This window comes from Panthera tigris, chromosome D1 (assembly GCF_018350195.1).
Source record: "Panthera tigris isolate Pti1 chromosome D1, P.tigris_Pti1_mat1.1, whole genome shotgun sequence".
Taxonomy (NCBI): domain Eukaryota; kingdom Metazoa; phylum Chordata; class Mammalia; order Carnivora; family Felidae; genus Panthera; species Panthera tigris.
This window is the reverse complement of record NC_056669.1, coordinates 98,653,351-98,670,123: the sequence shown is the minus strand read 5'-3', so window position 1 is coordinate 98,670,123 and position 16,773 is coordinate 98,653,351. Positions and strand designations below refer to the sequence as shown.

At 39.0% G+C, this 16,773-nt stretch overlaps 1 protein-coding gene across 16 annotated transcripts in view; it reads left to right on the top strand.

Annotated features, from left to right (window-relative positions):
* The window catches only part of CELF1 (CUGBP Elav-like family member 1), a 73,503-nt gene that overhangs the window by 12,863 nt on the left and 43,867 nt on the right, over positions 1-16,773 (top strand). For 10 of the 16 annotated variants that reach the window (XM_042959396.1, XM_042959412.1, XM_042959404.1 and 7 more), the window contains exon 2: positions 4,676-4,824. The exons of 3 other annotated variants lie outside the window; for them this stretch is intronic. In XM_042959396.1, the coding sequence (XP_042815330.1) occupies positions 4,783-4,824 (42 nt within the window). In that variant the 5' untranslated portion in view covers positions 4,676-4,782. Of the gene's footprint in view, positions 1-4,418; positions 4,825-16,773 lie in introns of those variants that run through there. 3 more of the 16 variants (XM_042959411.1, XM_042959401.1, XM_042959395.1) reach the window with 2 other exon arrangements.

Below are 16,773 nucleotides of genomic sequence, written 5' to 3'. Positions count from 1 at the left end.
TGCAGAATAGAAACCTATGCATAAAGCTTTTCCAGGTGTGGCTCTGTTATACTTTCTGCCTTTGAGTTCTTTTAAATACTCCAGTATCCTTTCAGTTAATTCCGTTTTGTACTTAGGCTAGTTTGAAGGTTTCTCTTAATTACTGAAACCTTTGAGAAGAGTACAAGCTTTAATATTTCTTAAATATTTTTGTATTTTAGAAGTCAGGCCTAGGATCATGGCTTTTTGGAAGATTGCCCCTTTCCGCCATGCAGCAGGTAGCTCCCCCTTTAGGCTCCTTTGAGGTCTTGGCTCCTCTGTAGTATAGACATTCCTCTATATTGTCACTTTTGGTGTGTAGAGAGTACTTCTCTCTGGTGCTTTGCCAAATTAAGATTAAGGTTTTGTTTTTACGTGTTTTTAATGATTATTTGTTTAGTTTATGTAACGTTTATTTGCTTAGATTATTCTTTGCAGCATATATGACTGATCATAACAAAATAATATTGTTATTTCAGATAGGAAACTTAATGGTGGGCCATCATTTTAGAAGAATTTTTTGTGAGGTGTATGGATTAAGTTCATTCTTCTTTTCTAGTTAAGTAACACATTTGTTTTAGTTCTTGATTGTTTCCTCTTGAAGGAAAGTTGATGGACTTGAGTGGAATACAATAATGTGAGTTGAATGGCAGTTGAGACTTTAAACAAAGGGTAATGGTGAGTGGCTGTGTGCCCAGTTGATGGAGTCTGTCTGGTCTGGGCTCAGTTAGTAACTTCATGAATGATCTGTAATAGGAGCATCACAGTGGTGTTTTTCTCTTTGAGAAATGTTAATGAGGGAGAGAGGGAAGCTCTGAGAAAGATAGTTTAATGCTTCCAGTTTTTTTCTTCCTGTGATCATTTGGTATTTAAGTTGAAAACCTTTTTTCTGGAAAAATGTAAAATTTCCCCGTAATAATAATGAGCAGGAATTAAAAAGAGACTAGACCCAGCTTTGAAACATGGATTTTCATACAACCAGGAGGGAATGGATTTGCAGAGTAGGAAAAACTGGAAGACGTTATTTCCTATTGGAGGCTAGCCTGATTGTTGTGAATATGTACATAACCAGTGTTGCACTTTCATGGAGTGCACATATGATATTGAGCTGAATGTTGTGCATATCGGAAGTCTTACTGTCCATGGTGCTCAGTGGTATTGGGTCCTTGCACAAAATAGAGACTTGATATTTTTAGAGTGCTGCATGTCTGGTCGAATGGCACTTAAATTTTACGTTTTGAGATCAGGGCTGAGGAATAGGAAGAAAATCTTTTAAAACTGAAATTCTGAGAATTTCTTGTTTTTTCAAATCATTGTCTTTTGAAGATAATCAGTACTCAAAGGAGTTTTATGGGAAAAAAAAATTGTAAGCAGCCTTCCATTGAACGACATTAACTTGGGGATGCCTGAGTGGCTCTGTCAGTTGGGTGTCTGACTTGATTTTGGCTCAGGTCGTGATTCCGCAGTTTCTGGGATCAAGCCCTGAGTCAGGCTCTATGCTGGTGGGGCAGAGCCTGCTTGGGATTCTCTTTCCCTCCCTTTCTCTGCCCCTCCCGCATGCATGCTCTCTTGCTCTTAAAATAAATAAACTTAAAAAAGACATTAAGTTGGCTAAAATTTGTACTACAAAAGACTTTGTGTACCTCTGTGATCTTGAAACCTCATATTGTATATTGCCTGGACAAAATCAGAAGGCTCCTAGACAACCCTGATTCTGGCTCTGTTTTCTGTAGCTCCAGAGAATTAGAAAAAGAGAATCTGATACTGTTGGCAGCCTGTGCTCTCTTGCTTTTCTGGGCCAAGACATGCATTTAAAAATAAAATCAAGGAGATTGTAAACCAGTAGTAAAAACGAATAAAACACCCAGGAGTTTGCTTCCTCTCATGTCCTGTGGTCTGAGTCTTTTTTAAAGTCTTTAGGCTGGCATTAAACTCATGTGACAAAACTGTACTCTGGGCTTGTTCTTCTGTATTTCCCCTTTGAGATTTATGGGAAATAATAATGGAAAGACACCATGTTTATTATATATTTATTGTTTTTATCATGTTCTATTTCTGTTTAATAGCCTCTTGATACATTTACAAGTGCAATAATAATAAAAAAAAAAGCCTGCAAACTTCTTTACTGAAATCAAGTGCTATTTTTATTTATTAAAGTTCATTTGTCTGGTATAACTTTGCTCTTGCCTCAGTAAGATCCAGACAAAGACTTCACTCTGTTCCAGGAAGCGTGCAATTTAGAAAAATGTTTTCTTTTGAATTCTGGCTGTTCCAACTTCTCCTGTGAACAAACCAGATCCACAGATCAGGTTTGTAAACGACCTGTTTTCTTAAGGTATCTTCTAACAGAACAGGTCTCAGGGGAAACTGAGTGGCAACACATTTAGCTGGGAGTAGCAGCTCATCTCCCCGAACTACATCCCCTTTGTCCACACACAGCAATTTTGGAGGCAGACTTGGAATTTAAATGTACACTTCTCTGTTCTGGTCCAGTTTGACTTTATAGTCCATTTTATTTTGTGTGTCTGACACATTAAAATTTTTTTTAATGTTTATTTTATTTTTGAGAGAGAGCGAGCGTGAGCAGGGGAGGGGCAGGGAGAGATGGGGAGACAGAATCCCAAGCAGGCTCTGTACTGTTAGTGCAGAGCCTGAGGTGGGGCTCGAACTGCTGAACTGTGAGATCATGACCTTAGCTGAAACCAAGAGTGTGGTGCTTAACTGAGCCACCCAGATGCCCCTGTATTTGTTTTTATGTATAGGGGAAAGATGAAGACTAGAATATATTTCCTTCTTTTGCAAGACAGAGTCTCTGAAACAGTATCTAATATTTCTTCAGCATTGTATACTATATGGTAATATTTCTTGAAGATAGCTTGCTAAAGAAAAATGGAATCAGGCTTTCTGAATTGCCAGATCCAGAACATCAAAAAATGCTTTGACCAAAAAAGAAAAAAAAAGAAAAAAGCCCTCTGGATCCACCCCCAGGAATCCTAGTGGGTCCCCATGGTAACAGCCTCCTTGCTTACAACTTGTCACTGTGTAGCTGTCACTAGAGTTCAGAGAAAAGCCAGTATATCAAGAACTGTGTGGCATTAACTACTCCTTGATAAAATGCTGTTACATATTTGAAACAAGCCAGAAATAGAAAGTTAAAGGTTTTACTTTCTGTGTTACATTAATTAGATGTTTTAAAAAGCTGCCTAATTATGGTAAGGTGCAGCAGTGGGAAGGTGGTGGGTGGCCGAGGCAGGCATAGGAAGAAGCCATAGGCTCAGAAGGTTAGAATCTTCAGAGATTTTTCTTCTCTAATCCTTTCATTTTGCAAATGAGAGAAGTGAAGTGCTTTACTTTGGTTCACATAGAAGCGGAAACAGGATTCCAGCCCAGGCTTTCTAATTTTTCAGCATACTGTTCTGTCTCCGCTCATACCTTGCATTTACCATGCCTCTGTTTTTTATAAATGAGGTTGCAAGTTTCTGAAGTTAGGGAAGGACCTTAGAGGTTATGCGGAGAAACTTTCTACCTAGCAAAGGAGTCCCTTCTGCAGCATCTTGGGCAGGTGGCCTCTGCCTCTTCCCTCAGGTGGGGGTTATCTATCTAGTTAGCAGGAGCTCCACTGCCTGAGTTCAAAGAGATTGTGTATGTGGATTTCCCATTTTAAAGCGGTATGCTTTGTTTTTCTCCTCTAATAAAATAGCAGTTGACCATCAGACTCACATGTTTTTCATTAGCCTCTTTATCTCCATTTAAGTCATGCTTGTCAGTCATGACAAGAGAGAGAATTCTTTAAAAGAATTATGTCTTACCTAAACCCTAGAACTTTGAAAAGGTAATGCCATATTTGGAACAATCTGGTCCTTTAATGGTGGGAGGGAAAAGATGATAAATGTTATATTCAGTTTAAATACTTTATAATGTGCTTATTAATAAGATGAAATTGATTATAAGCTGGAGTATCAAAGAGGCCTCAAAGTTTTAAAAACAAAATCAAACCCACATAGGCAAGATGTTTAATATTTTTTGTGGTGCATTTATGAATACTTTTGTATAGAGTAGGTTCATTTATGTAAAATAATAATCTGACCCAATATCGAAAGTCCACCCAGGTGCCCCTATTTAGGCAATTACTAATTATATATACCAAAAAATGACTTACTTGGTTTGTTTTTTGGATGCCCTGTTGCTTAGTATGCCAGTCATCAAATGCCTCTGTCAGAAAGCGCTTCAGCTTTTATCTTTCTTCTTTCACAATTGCTTAAAAGGTAGTAGTAGGTAAACAGTTAAGATTATTAGCTTGAGGGGTGCCTGGCTGGCTCATTTGGTAGAGCATGTGACTCTTGATCGCGGGGTCACGAGTTGAAGCACCATGTTGGGTGCAGAGCTTACTTAAAAAAAAAAAAAGAAAAAAAAAAGATTATTAGCTCTTCCTGCCCATGGGTCCTGTCCCTGTCCCCTTTTGCACATCCCTCCCAAAAAAGATTATTAGCTTGAGATTTTTTTATACCTTTTAAGAAAAGCACATATGCATATTTTCTAAGATATACAGAAATGTTTTCAGTTTTTCATAACACAGATATTTTTTCCTCGAAGAATTTACCATACCTAAAAATGGAGAATTTGGCTCCAAGATTAATTTTCCTTTTTGTCTTACCAGAAAATTAAAGTGAAAATGCTGTTGGCAGTCTTTTGCTGTCTTGACTTCAACACAGTAGAGAATGCTATAATGAAAATGTGGCTGAGTTTTTAATATTCTGGAGTTTCATGACCACCAGCACTTCTTGTTGTGCAGCCAAGGTAATTAAGGTAATCAAATATTTTAGTCATTAGCAGGTGTGGCCTGACTCTGAAAGAAATCTCTAATCCTAGTTTTATCCCCAGTGCCCTTTTCCTTTTCACTGTAAAACATTTATTACTTAGTTGTTCTGGCTCTCAATTTGACCAGTGAATTTTTGTGTAAAAGTCATTGTGCAAAGTTTTTGACTAGAAAATATGCCAAATTATAGTGTAATGAAAGAAACTGTTAGACCTCACATTGATGGGGGAAGGGAGGAGAGACAGACAGATACAGGAGTGGGGTGGAAGAAGAGAGAAATGGTGCATCCTTACATTTGGTAGACAAGGCAACTTGAGGTGTTAGGAACCTCAGTGAGGAGGGTAACTTATTTGAGGCATCGAGCTATTACGTGGTAGGACATGGTTGGACTGCCAGTCTACACTCCAAATGCTGTGCCATTTTCCTGCATTTTTCTTGCTTCTCGAGGCCTAGTCTCATGACAGTAATGAAATAACTTATTTTTGTAGCCATTCCTTTTCATGTAGTAATGTAATTTTTAATCATTGAACCAGTAATGTAAATTCAGTATCTTGTTCTAGAAGTTCTTAGCTTTGAGAGAGTTAGAAAAATAACTGCCCTGATATATTTTTTGGTGTACCTTTCCTAAACTGCTTACCGGTTTTCTGATCGAAAAGTGGGAGTAATTTTAGACTTAACAAGTGGCATGGAAATGTGGTTTTAAAGTAGCATTCATGACTTTCAAGTCATTCACGACATCTTCAAGTCTTTCAAAACAAATGCATGGGTCATAATGAAGTTTCTGTTGGCAGATAGATGGAGGTAACCCTCACAGGTCATTTAATAGATGAGAAAACTGGATGTTACAGCTTTATTTGGTTCTAGGGAACCAAAATGAGACATGATGTGACACAAAAGATTGTCGTTTCCCCCCTACCCTCTTCTTAAAGTCTGGTCCCTCTCCCCCAGTTCCCATGCCCCACAGCCATCATTTTGGCTCTGATAATTACTTCTTAATTCTAAACAGCCATACTCCATGAGCTCCTAGAAAAGAGAGAGAAAGAAAACCCCAGTCTCTCCAGGGGACCTTTCAGTCAGTGCCACATTTACCAAGCGGTCTGTCTGGTCTGTGACCATGTCCTCTTTTGTCTGGGCCCACATGAAAGAGTGTCCCAAATGCTATCTTGATATATGTCCTCACTAGCAGTCTTGTTTTTTAAGCCTCCCTTTACAGGTTGATTCACAGTAGGGGAGAGTCATGTTCAGAAACTTTTTCTGATAGCCTGAATTTTCTTGTCTTTTATCTCTTTGCTTCTATTTATGTTCTTTGTACCTCTTCCTTGAGCTTGTGCCTTCTGCATAGTTGACTCTATTATATCATCTTTGGGGCTGCAGAATAAAAGTTGGAAGATTTTAAAGTTAAAGTTCCCAGAATAATGTTGTCGCCCACATTGCACATATGTCACATTTTGAGTTTACTAGTTAACTCTCTAAATATGTGCTTTATATACAGTATGTGCAGTGTGATCACTTAGGTTGCCATGAGAACCTAAAAATTTTAGGCTTAAATTGTTCAGTAACAAACACATACTTTTATTGTCTTAGAGGCTAGTTTTTTCTTTTGTCTGATATACTTTTTACAGTACAGGTATATAGTATTAGGCAGTGGCCATTCTCATATATTGCCTCTTGCTTCTTTGACTATTCTTCACTTCAGTCTTCCATGTTGTAGTTTTTTCTCTCTACCTACCTCCTATTTCTTTGCTATAGGGATAGAATTAGAAGTAGGAAATTGGGGAGTGCTGGGTGGCTCAGTCGACTAAGCCTCTGTCTTTGGCTTAGGTTATGATTTCAGAGTTTGTGGGTTTGAGCCCTGCGTGGGGCTCTCTGCTGTCAGTGTGGAGCCTGCTTCTGATCCTCTGTCTCCCTTTTGCTCTCTGCCCCTCCCCTGCATGTGCTCACTTTTTCTCTGTCTCTCAAAAATAATAAACATTAAAAAAAATAAGAAGTGGGAAACTGGAAGCTTTACTTTTTAAAAAAAAGTGCACCTGGTAAGAGAGGAACTATATGGGATATCCCTAACACACCTAAAGAGTTCTGTTTTCACGTAAGCCTCCTGAGATGAGCTATAGTGCTAAAATTTGCTTGGAAACTTTTTTTTTTTTTTCTTTTAAGCATTGTAATGTTAGCCTATCATCTAAAAACAATTCAGGTTCAGTTTTAATTGGAATACATTTTATCTTAGACTTTTTTTTTTTAATTTATTTATTTTGAGAGAGCATGAGCAACGGAGAGGGGTAGAGAGAATCTCAAGCAGACTTCGCACTGTCAGTGCAGAGCCCCGTGCAGGGCTTGAACTCAGGAACCGTGAGTCATGATCTGAGCCAAAATCAAGAGTTCGATGCTTAACTGACTGAGCCACCCAGGTACCTCTAGACCTTTTTTTTTTTTTTTTTTTTTTTTAAGTTTATTTATTTTGAGAGAGAGCACGGGGGTCAGATGGGGAGGGCAGAGAGGGAGAGAGAATCCCAAGAAGTATCTCCCCTGTTGGTGCAGATCCCAGCATGGGTCTCAATTCCATGAACTGTGAAATCATGACCTGAGCCGAATATCAAGGGTCACTTAGCCGACTGAGCCACCCAGGCGCCCTGGAATATGTTATTTTGAGTAATTTCTTGGCCATGATAACTTGTTTATTCTTGACTGGGTTTAGTCATGAGGACTCCCTTTTTGGACCAGGAAGTACAAGAGGAGATAAAAGGATGTTAGAATGGAGAACAAACTGTATATTGTTTAGTCTTAATCTAAATCTATTTTGGATCATGGACCCCCCTTTGTAAATCTGGTAAAAGTTATGGACCTATTTTCCTATAAATAGAAATAAATAAGTATAGTTGAACAGTGTGGAGATAAGTAGAAAATCCACTTATAACTTTTGATGCCCCCCAAACTTTACTAATAGCCTACTGTTGACCAGGAAGCTTTACTGATAAAACAGTCAATACATTTTGTATGTTACATGTATCATATACTGAATTCTTAATAAACTAAAGAAAATGTTGAGAACATCATAAGGAAGAGAAAGTACATTTAAAGTACTGTACTGTATTTATCAAAAAAAGTTGCAAGTAAGTGGACCCGTGCATGGTCACACCCATGTTCAAGGGTCAGCTGTGTATGAATGCATTTTGCATATATGTGTAAAATTTACACATAATATAAGGGAGTTTATGGAATTCTGTAGGTCTGTGGACCGTAGATAGGGACTCCTGTTCTGGTCCAGTCCCATTTTTGAGGAAATGGGAAATGAGAAAGAAATGACCAGCCCAAGGCCATACTGTAGCTGTTTATAGCCATTTTGATTTTGAGGTGGTACTTTTAATCACTGCTTGGTATATATAGTTGTGGTCCTTTGAATTGTGTTCTTTATTTTTACTTAGTTGCCTTCACAAGAGGAACCTTGGTAAAGTCTGTAATAGATCATTAAAGCTGTGATCTTACCCAAAAAATAGCATATTAATCCATAACCAGTTACTCTTTGGGAAATCAAAGTTGCTATAACAAGCTGCTCAGAAAAACTAAATATATAAGCCACTATATACAATTAACAGGTTTTTAATAAAATGTTGAACATTTGCATATCTGTGTTTTGTCGGACATGAAGGTGCCTCTACTGCTGGAATCCTGTGTTTTCTTTGTCAGTATATTAGACGGTGTGGACAAGGCTCTGCCTTGCACTAGGAGATCTAGGTAGTGGGATTGAGAGATCAAGTTTGCAAGATCAAGTTTGCTGTCATTTAGCATTCTTTGCTCATCATTACTGTATTACATACAATGGGCAAAGAGAATTCAAAATTCCAAAACGTTAATTTCCTAATAAAATATATTGGAGCAAGTAATTATGGTGGATATGTTATTATGTCTTAAGAATTTGAAGAGTTTCTTTAGTTTCAAGGACAGTGTGTTGCTGGAGGGTGGGGGAAGCTACCTAGCGTATTTGTTTATTTATGCCCCATAAGCTTAGGCTAATGCGCACATACATACCAGACAATTCAGTGATGGGAAGGAACTGGTCAGGGCTCTGTTCTCTGGAATTCTCCTTCATGGTTGGATGACTGGTAGTGTTTTGTAATAAAAAATCTCAGAATGTGTCAGCACCAACATTTCTAGTCTCCACCATACTGTTTTCCTGTGGCAGGTGTTTTGTGTTTTTTCCCCCCTTTTGTTTATTTAAAAAATTTTTTAAAATGTTTATTTTTGAGGGAGAGAAAGAGACAGAGTGCAAGTGGGGGGAGGAACAGAGAGAGAGGGAGACACAGAATCTGAAGCAGTCTCCAGGCTCTGAGCTGTCAGCAAAGAGCCTGACACGGGGCTTGAACCCACGAATCATGAGATGATGACCTGAGCTGAAGTTAGATGCTTAACTGACTGAGCCACCCAGGCACCTCTTTTTTCCCATCCTTTTAATGGTGGTGTAAAATTTCCTCAAAAGGCTAGGCAGAGATTTCTGAGATATGTTCCTGAAAGTGTGATGTGAGAGATGTTAGAGTGGATGCTGAGTTATGGTCTGAATTTATTTTTCTTTTTTTTTAGAATATATTTTCTCTGAAGTTGGCAAAAAACTATACATTTCTTTTTACTTTTTTTAAAGTTTACTTATTTTGGGAGAGAGAGAACCCACATGCGCATGTGTGCGCAGGAGAGCGGCAGAGAGGGGGAGAATCCCAAGCAAGCTCTGTGCTGTCAGCACAGAACCCAACCCAGGGCTCGATCCCACAAACCATGAGATCATGACTTGAGCTGAAATCGAGAGCCGGAGGCTTAACCAACGGAGCCAGCCAGGCGCCCCTTAACTTTATATTTTTAAATTACAGACTTAAAGAATTTCAGAAATGGAGGGACCTTAGAAATCATCTAGTTCAAATATTGTAGACTTACATTTAAAGATAATGCCCTTTGAGTGCTAGTAGGTGGGACCTGTGGGAGAAGATCTAGGTGTGTCTGTCTTCAGTCTTAATTTGTATAGTGTTTATAGTTGCTACTCCACAGTTTAGCACTAGTCAGATGCTATCAACCTTTATTATCTCATGTATTAATCTTACCTAAGAACTAGAGTTTAAGTATTGGAGTCGTTGATAGTACAGTTTATGTTTGTGCTGCATCCCCTGTAATACTGAATCTAGACAGTGCATGGTAAATACTTGGTTGATTGATTAGGAGTTAACGTATGGGATCATTTCAACCAGTCAACCATGCGTTTTTTATCCTGTGAGAGTTCACTCTGGCCAGAAATTGAGCTTTTCATACACTTCACATTGAATGAATCTGAATGAATTGTTCCAAGCAGAGTAATTTTTGGAATATAAAATATGGCTTCTGATTACATAAGCCAGCATCCTGGGAAATTATATTTTTAAAATCACCATCAGAATTTATTTTAACTTGTAACACCCCCTGCCCCCCAAAAAAAGGAGGGACCCCAAAACATAACCTGAGAGCTGGAATGAGATCTTGATTCTGGAAATAGCACAGGAGCAGTGAAGGTCGGGATCATTCACACAAATGGAAATAACCTTTTTTACTGTGTTAAATTCCATAATTTAAATGATAAATTAAGCCTCACAGCTACTGCTGATCTGGTAAGACTCTGACCTAGTAAAGTTTTCACACTGTCTTTTCTATTTCCCATGGCTGGGGGATTCTTGGTGTAAGTGACTGAGATTATTGGGAAGTTCCTTGACTGAAATAGAATCTCTCAAACCTTTCTTCAAGCACCAGCCTGTGTGTTTCTGGTTTTTGTCTGGAGCATGTGAACAGAATGCATGTGTGTGAGATAATTGGGTTTTCACTGATGGCCCCCTTTCAGCAACCATGTATGGGTAAAGCTGTGCAGGTCCCTGCTCCTCCCTCTCTGAGCACGGAGCAGAATCTATTCTGCTGAAGCTGCTGTTCCACTTTCAGCTTTCTATATTTGTACAGCAGCAGCAGGAGCAGCCCACTAGCTAGGCGGCGTGGCTGCCCTGTGCGCCCATATTGGCTCAGGCCTGAGCAGGGCTCGCAGTTTGTGTTCTTACGTGCGTCCGTCTGTCTGTCTGTGTACATTACTGTGGAGGACTGAGGTTTTCAAGTGAAAGAGGTGATCCGTTTGTCTTTTCTGTTTTGTCATTTATAAATGGTAGAGAATGTTTCAGAGTCTTGGGGATGGGGCAAGGAGACAAGATTTGTATTATTGAAGAAAATTTGTTTTCCGAGAGGAAGGCCAAACTGGTAAATACAGTGTCGGAAATGGTCTTTGGGTTCTTTTAGAAACTTATCTTTTTAAAGTAATAGTGTTTTTCCCCCTTTGTTTTTTTTTTTACCAGTTTCAAAGATCAGTTCTTAGAGGTGGAAATGAATTCCTTGTCTGGCATGCAAATTTCCTGATACAAAATTTGAGTAGAAAAGACTGAGACACGACCACCTCCTTAAGAAATGATTTTGTACACATCTTTTTGAAAGAGGGTGTAGTAAGAGCTCAGTCTCTTGGCCCTTTGCTGGGAAAGGAGCTGTGGGAAATGCCCTGTTGTTTTGGGCTTTACAGCGTCCTATGCTATGTTGCACTGATTCAGAGTGCTTTGTAAAGTTTGGCTTTACAGAGGGCTTGTAATGTTTTTTGGTGTCATGTCTATTTAAGGAAGAGTAGAGGATGTGACATGTAGACAGATTTCAGGCTATTTCCAAGGAGTATTGGGTTTGTTATGCTATTTTTAAAGGATTGTTTCTTGGTTTGTTTGAGATATTCTAATTAGGCAGAAGTGAATTCCTCACTCTTGATCAGTTTAAGTCTAAATTCAAGTTTTGTTTCTTTGTTTTACATTTTGCTTTTACTCCCTTCCCCCCTCCCCCCATGAGTCATAAGCATGCAGAGTTGGGAATAGAACTTGTCAGCTGAGTAAGGATGAGACTGTTCTCTGCATATACTTGTTACTGTGGACAGTGAAGAGAGAAAAGGACTTTAAATGCTGGAGAAACACAGTTCACTGAGGCAACTTCTTCCTGTGGCTCTGTGGTATGGTTGCAGAATATGTGTGACCATTTGCTGATGTATTCTGGCTTTGAATCACTGAGGAATCACTTCAGTGATTTGTCCATTGTTGGCTTTGGGTATATGTGTTTGTTTAGAGTTTGGGACCTGGAGCTGTCTTTTGTGGGTCCTGCATACTTAATGAGTTTCTGAAATTCTGTTGAGTGGCTTTAAATTGGATTCACCCTCCCCTTCTTGGCAACTCTTAGTGCCCATCTCATTTTACCATCCTACTAATGTTTTCTCATTTATAGTATGAATCACTATACACCCTCTGTAGGGGCTGTCATTGGAGATTAAAATCAGTGGCAGCTCTTTGATTTTACAGCCCAACCTCAGTAAAGGACACGGGCTAGCACATCACGATTCCAGCTTTCCCTTTGTTTTTGATATTTAAAATATATACATACACACATATATATATATATAATTTCCCTGATCTCATTTTATTTATTTTTTTCATTGTATGCATTTTGAAAGTTTCCACAAAATGTTTTTTGGTATGATGGGGGTAATAAATAAGTGTTTACAAATAAATAAATAAATGCTCTTAGAACAAGTGGTTCAGTATTTCCTAATGGAGGTTACACTTATACTGGATGCTCACAGGCCCAGTTGGAAGTTGAAGATCAGTCAGCCAGTCATTGCCTTCTTATCTATCCCCCCACCCCTTTTAATAAGACCTATTTCTGTAGAATCTTAGGCACTCCCAATTTGAAGAGATAAAATCGTCTTGTCAAAGAGTAAAACTTTTGGGGACTTCTCCTTTCTCACCATAGGCACCAACCCTAGTGCCTGGAATAATAATGAAAGCAGACGTTTATTGAGCACTCTGTGTGTGCCAGGGATTGTTCTGAATGCTTTATGTATATAAATTCTCTAATTCTAACAAGCACCCTGTAAGATAGATACTGTTACTATAGCCATTTCCCAGGTGAGGAGACAGGTGTAAAGAAGTTAAACAATTTGTCCCAAGTTAACTGGCTAGCAAGCAGCAAAACTGGGATTAGAAAGTGGTGGGGTGACTACAGTATCTGAGTGTAGGACACGTTACAAGGTTTACAGTAAATACTTGTCTATTAATTTTGTTAACATATAGAATATTATATGGGATTATTGGATTATGAATCAGTCTAACTCAGTTTAATTTTCGAATTTCCTTATGAACATGATTATGGCTTTGATTTTGCAGCTCACTGTCAATAATTCACTTATTGATGATAAAGAGCTGTAAGGCAAATAGCAAGTTCATGGAGTATCCCCAGAATTACTAGTTTATCTCTGCTAGTGCCTGTTTACTGAAGATATCAGAAGCAGAATTAACTTTAGTTTCTTTAAGTCTTGTTCCCTGTACTAAACATCATCAGGAGATGCCTCCTCATGGTGAGGATGGGAAAGTGGGAGGTGGGGGCCTGGCAAGTTTTGCCTCATCCATTAACTGATTTGTGAGTGTAATAGGAAAATAGGGAGGTTTGTTCAAAAGGAATGATGATGTGAGAATTATTGGTAGGCTGGGTAATTTTAGTGGAAGGTAGCAAAAATGTTACTCTATCCTAGACAGTGTGATTAAATAGCACATAAATTTGATTTAGACAGGGAAATTAGGAATCAGCTGTCCTGAGATAGATGTTTTAGTCTCTCTCAAATTGATGGCAGATGTTTTCCCTTGCCATATATGCTTTCCCTTGGATGTATGCTGTTCTATGCTTTTTGTATCTTGTTCTTTTTTTGTGTGTAAGTCATGTCTTCTGAACAAGATTATAAACTCATTAAGGATAGGGATTAGGCTTTTTTTTGTTACCTCTCTAGTTCTGGGTATATAGTGGATGTTTCCTACATGCATTTTTGATTGATAGAGCTCCCATTTTAAAGAGAGCTTGTTTTTGTAAACAAGTTTACAAAGTTTAATTTTATGAAAGAGTGGTGTGGTGGGTTTTTTTTGTTTGTTTAAGTAGTGATTTGAAGGAGGCGAAGGAGATCATATGAATGGGTATTTAAATGTGAGAAATACTTTAGAACACAGTTCAAGAGTGATGAAAACATGATAATTGAAGTCACTTTTTACAAAAGTGACAATATTAAGAACGTATTTAGAATTTACCCTAGGACTGTGTATTCTTTGGGATGAATCTAGCTATGCCAAACATACTCCCTGATTGGCTGAAGCAAAGGTGTAAGTTTTGTACTTTTTGGCATATAACCTATCTCAGGAAGCATCTCCGCAGAAAAGTTGTTTCTGGTTTTGTAGGATTATGATATTAAGAACAGAAAGATTGAATAAAGTTTCCTGCTATTCAACAAAACAAGATAAACTTCCTGAGACAAGACCATATGGCAGCATCCTGCTTCAGTGCCCATGTGTTTGGGGTGAGGTTGGGGCAGATGGTACAGGCAGGGTTCTTGGCTGCTTGGTCAAGGGTTTTGGAGATGGTAGAAGTTAGATGCTAGGCGCTGTTGTATGTCCTGTGTATCGGGCATGTCTGCCTAAGAAGTGGAGCGAGCTCAGTGAAATGATACTGATGTGTTGGGTAGTGTGGGGGTAAGATAAGGGGAGAGGCTGACTTTGGAATGATACCTGCAATTCGATCATAACTTCCCTCAGAGATTAGGGAGAGAGACAAGATACGGTGTGAGAAACAAGATTCCAGATCCCTGGCCTCTTCTGTTCTCTAGAGCCTTCAAGTAAGATACTGCAGGACTATAGGATTTTTCTATTTAAGCTTGAAGCTGTTTTGATTCCTTTTTGAGATACTAGGCCAAAAGCTGTATTTATAGAACTTGTTTTGACATATTATCTCACCCTGTCCCTTGCCTTCCTTACTGGAAGCCAGCTAATGTTGCACTCTGCCTGGCAGGAAAGGTTGATTGAAGAAAATGTACACATAGATATACAGCTGAGTGATTGAAAATAGCTCCAAACTTTGTAAATAGGCCAGCCATAAGATTTGCAGTCCAAGCTACATGAACATCAGTTGAGTTGCTGGGATTATTTCAGATGGTGTAATGGTAATTACTCAACTCACATGTGGTAGCTGTGCTGCTTCACCTGGACAATGGCTGTTTCCACACAAAAGTTTCAGGCAAAGCAGGAACAAATGCAAAACAAACTGCTCGTTTTGGAATAGATCATGAGTTGGGATTTTTCTTCACTTTGTCTCTCATAGTTTCAAGAGTTTTCTTAAAATTTTTTTTTCTGGGGGTTCCTGGGTGGTTAAGTGCCCAACTTTAGCTCAGGTCATGATCTCACAGTTCGTGAGTTCGAGCCCCGCATCAGGCTCTGTGCTGACAGCTCAGGGCCTGGAGCCTGCTTCAGATTTGGTGTCTCCTTATCTCTCTCTGCCCTCCACTCCACCCCCCCCCCCCAAAAAAACAAACGTTTAAAAAAATTAAAAAAATTTTTTTTTCTGTATAGGCGCCTGGGGGGCTCTTGTTTGAGAATCCGACTCTTGATTTCAGCTCAGGTCGAGATCTCATGGTTTGGTTCATGGGATCAAGCCCTGTGTTGGGCTCTAGGCTGACAGCACAGGGCCTGCTTAAGATTCTGTTTCCCTCTGTCTTTGCCCCTCCCGTGTGTGTGTGTGTGTGTGTGTGTGTGTGTGTGCGCGCGCGCGCGCGCATTGTGAGCACTCTCTCAATAAATAAACATTAAGAAAATTTTTCCTTTAGATAGGTAACATATCCATTTTTGAACAATTCAGCCAGTATTCACCTCTGCAGCCTTGTTAACAGTTTCTTCTTTATCCTTTCAGAGCCATGTTGTTCATATATAAACCTTGTGTAATATATTTTCTTGATAAGTTCTTAGTGTAGTATATTGGAACTGCCTTAGTTTCTTTAATAGTTGTAGTGTTCTGTCACATTGCTGTACTATAATTTATTTAAGTAGCACCCAACTGATGGGCCTGTATACTTCCAGTTTTTGGTGTTATAAACAGTATTCTCATTAATGCCCCTTTGCATACTTGGTGTACACCAGGTAAAAGTATATTTGAAGGCTATATTTCTAGAACTGGAATTGCTGGATTCAAAGGGCATATGCAGTTTTCAATATTGGGAAGATACTCTTGAGAACCTATTTTATGTTTTACAAGTGATATTATCCACTGAAGAATGTTACTGGTGGACAGAAAGATCTTAATGTTAGGGCGCCTAGGTGGCTCAGTTGGTTAAGTGTCCAGCTCTTGATTTTGGTTCAGGTCATGATCTCACGGTTTGAGTTCGAGCCTCGCGTAGGGCTTTGCGCTCACAGTGCTGAGCCTGCTTGGGATTCTCTGTTTTCCCCCTCTCTCTGCCCCATGCACACGCTGTCTTTCTCAAAAATAAATAAATAAACTTTAAAAAAGATCTTAAACTACCACCCCAAAGAGTTACTTGAATGAACATAACGTGACCTGAAATGGAAAATTTAAGAAACCTCAAGATAAGCTTAATTATCAAACCCAGCAGCCATTATTGTTGAAGAGGCAGATTGCCCAGAGTAGGCAATTTCTACTATTTTCTAATTTCTACCAATTAGAAAAACATTTATGGTCCTGTGGCTCATTCAGTCCTCTCATAACACAACTCGAGGGGCTCCTGGGTGGCTCAGTTGGTTGGATATCTGACTTTTGGTTTCTGCTCAGGTCATGATCTCATGGTGAGTTGGTGCAGAGCCTGCTTGTGATTCTTTGTCTCTCCCTCTCTCTGCCCCTCCCCTGCGGACGTGTGTGCGCTCTCTCTCTCAAAAATAAATAAATAAACCTTTATAAAAAAAAAACCCACTCAGATGGATCATGAAACCATTTAGTCATCAGAATTAGTTGCAAGTAGTTGTTATAGCTAAGGTTTAATAATCACCTCAGACAATTAAAAGAAAGTAATATTTTGAATCCCCCACCCCTCCAAAAAACACATTTTA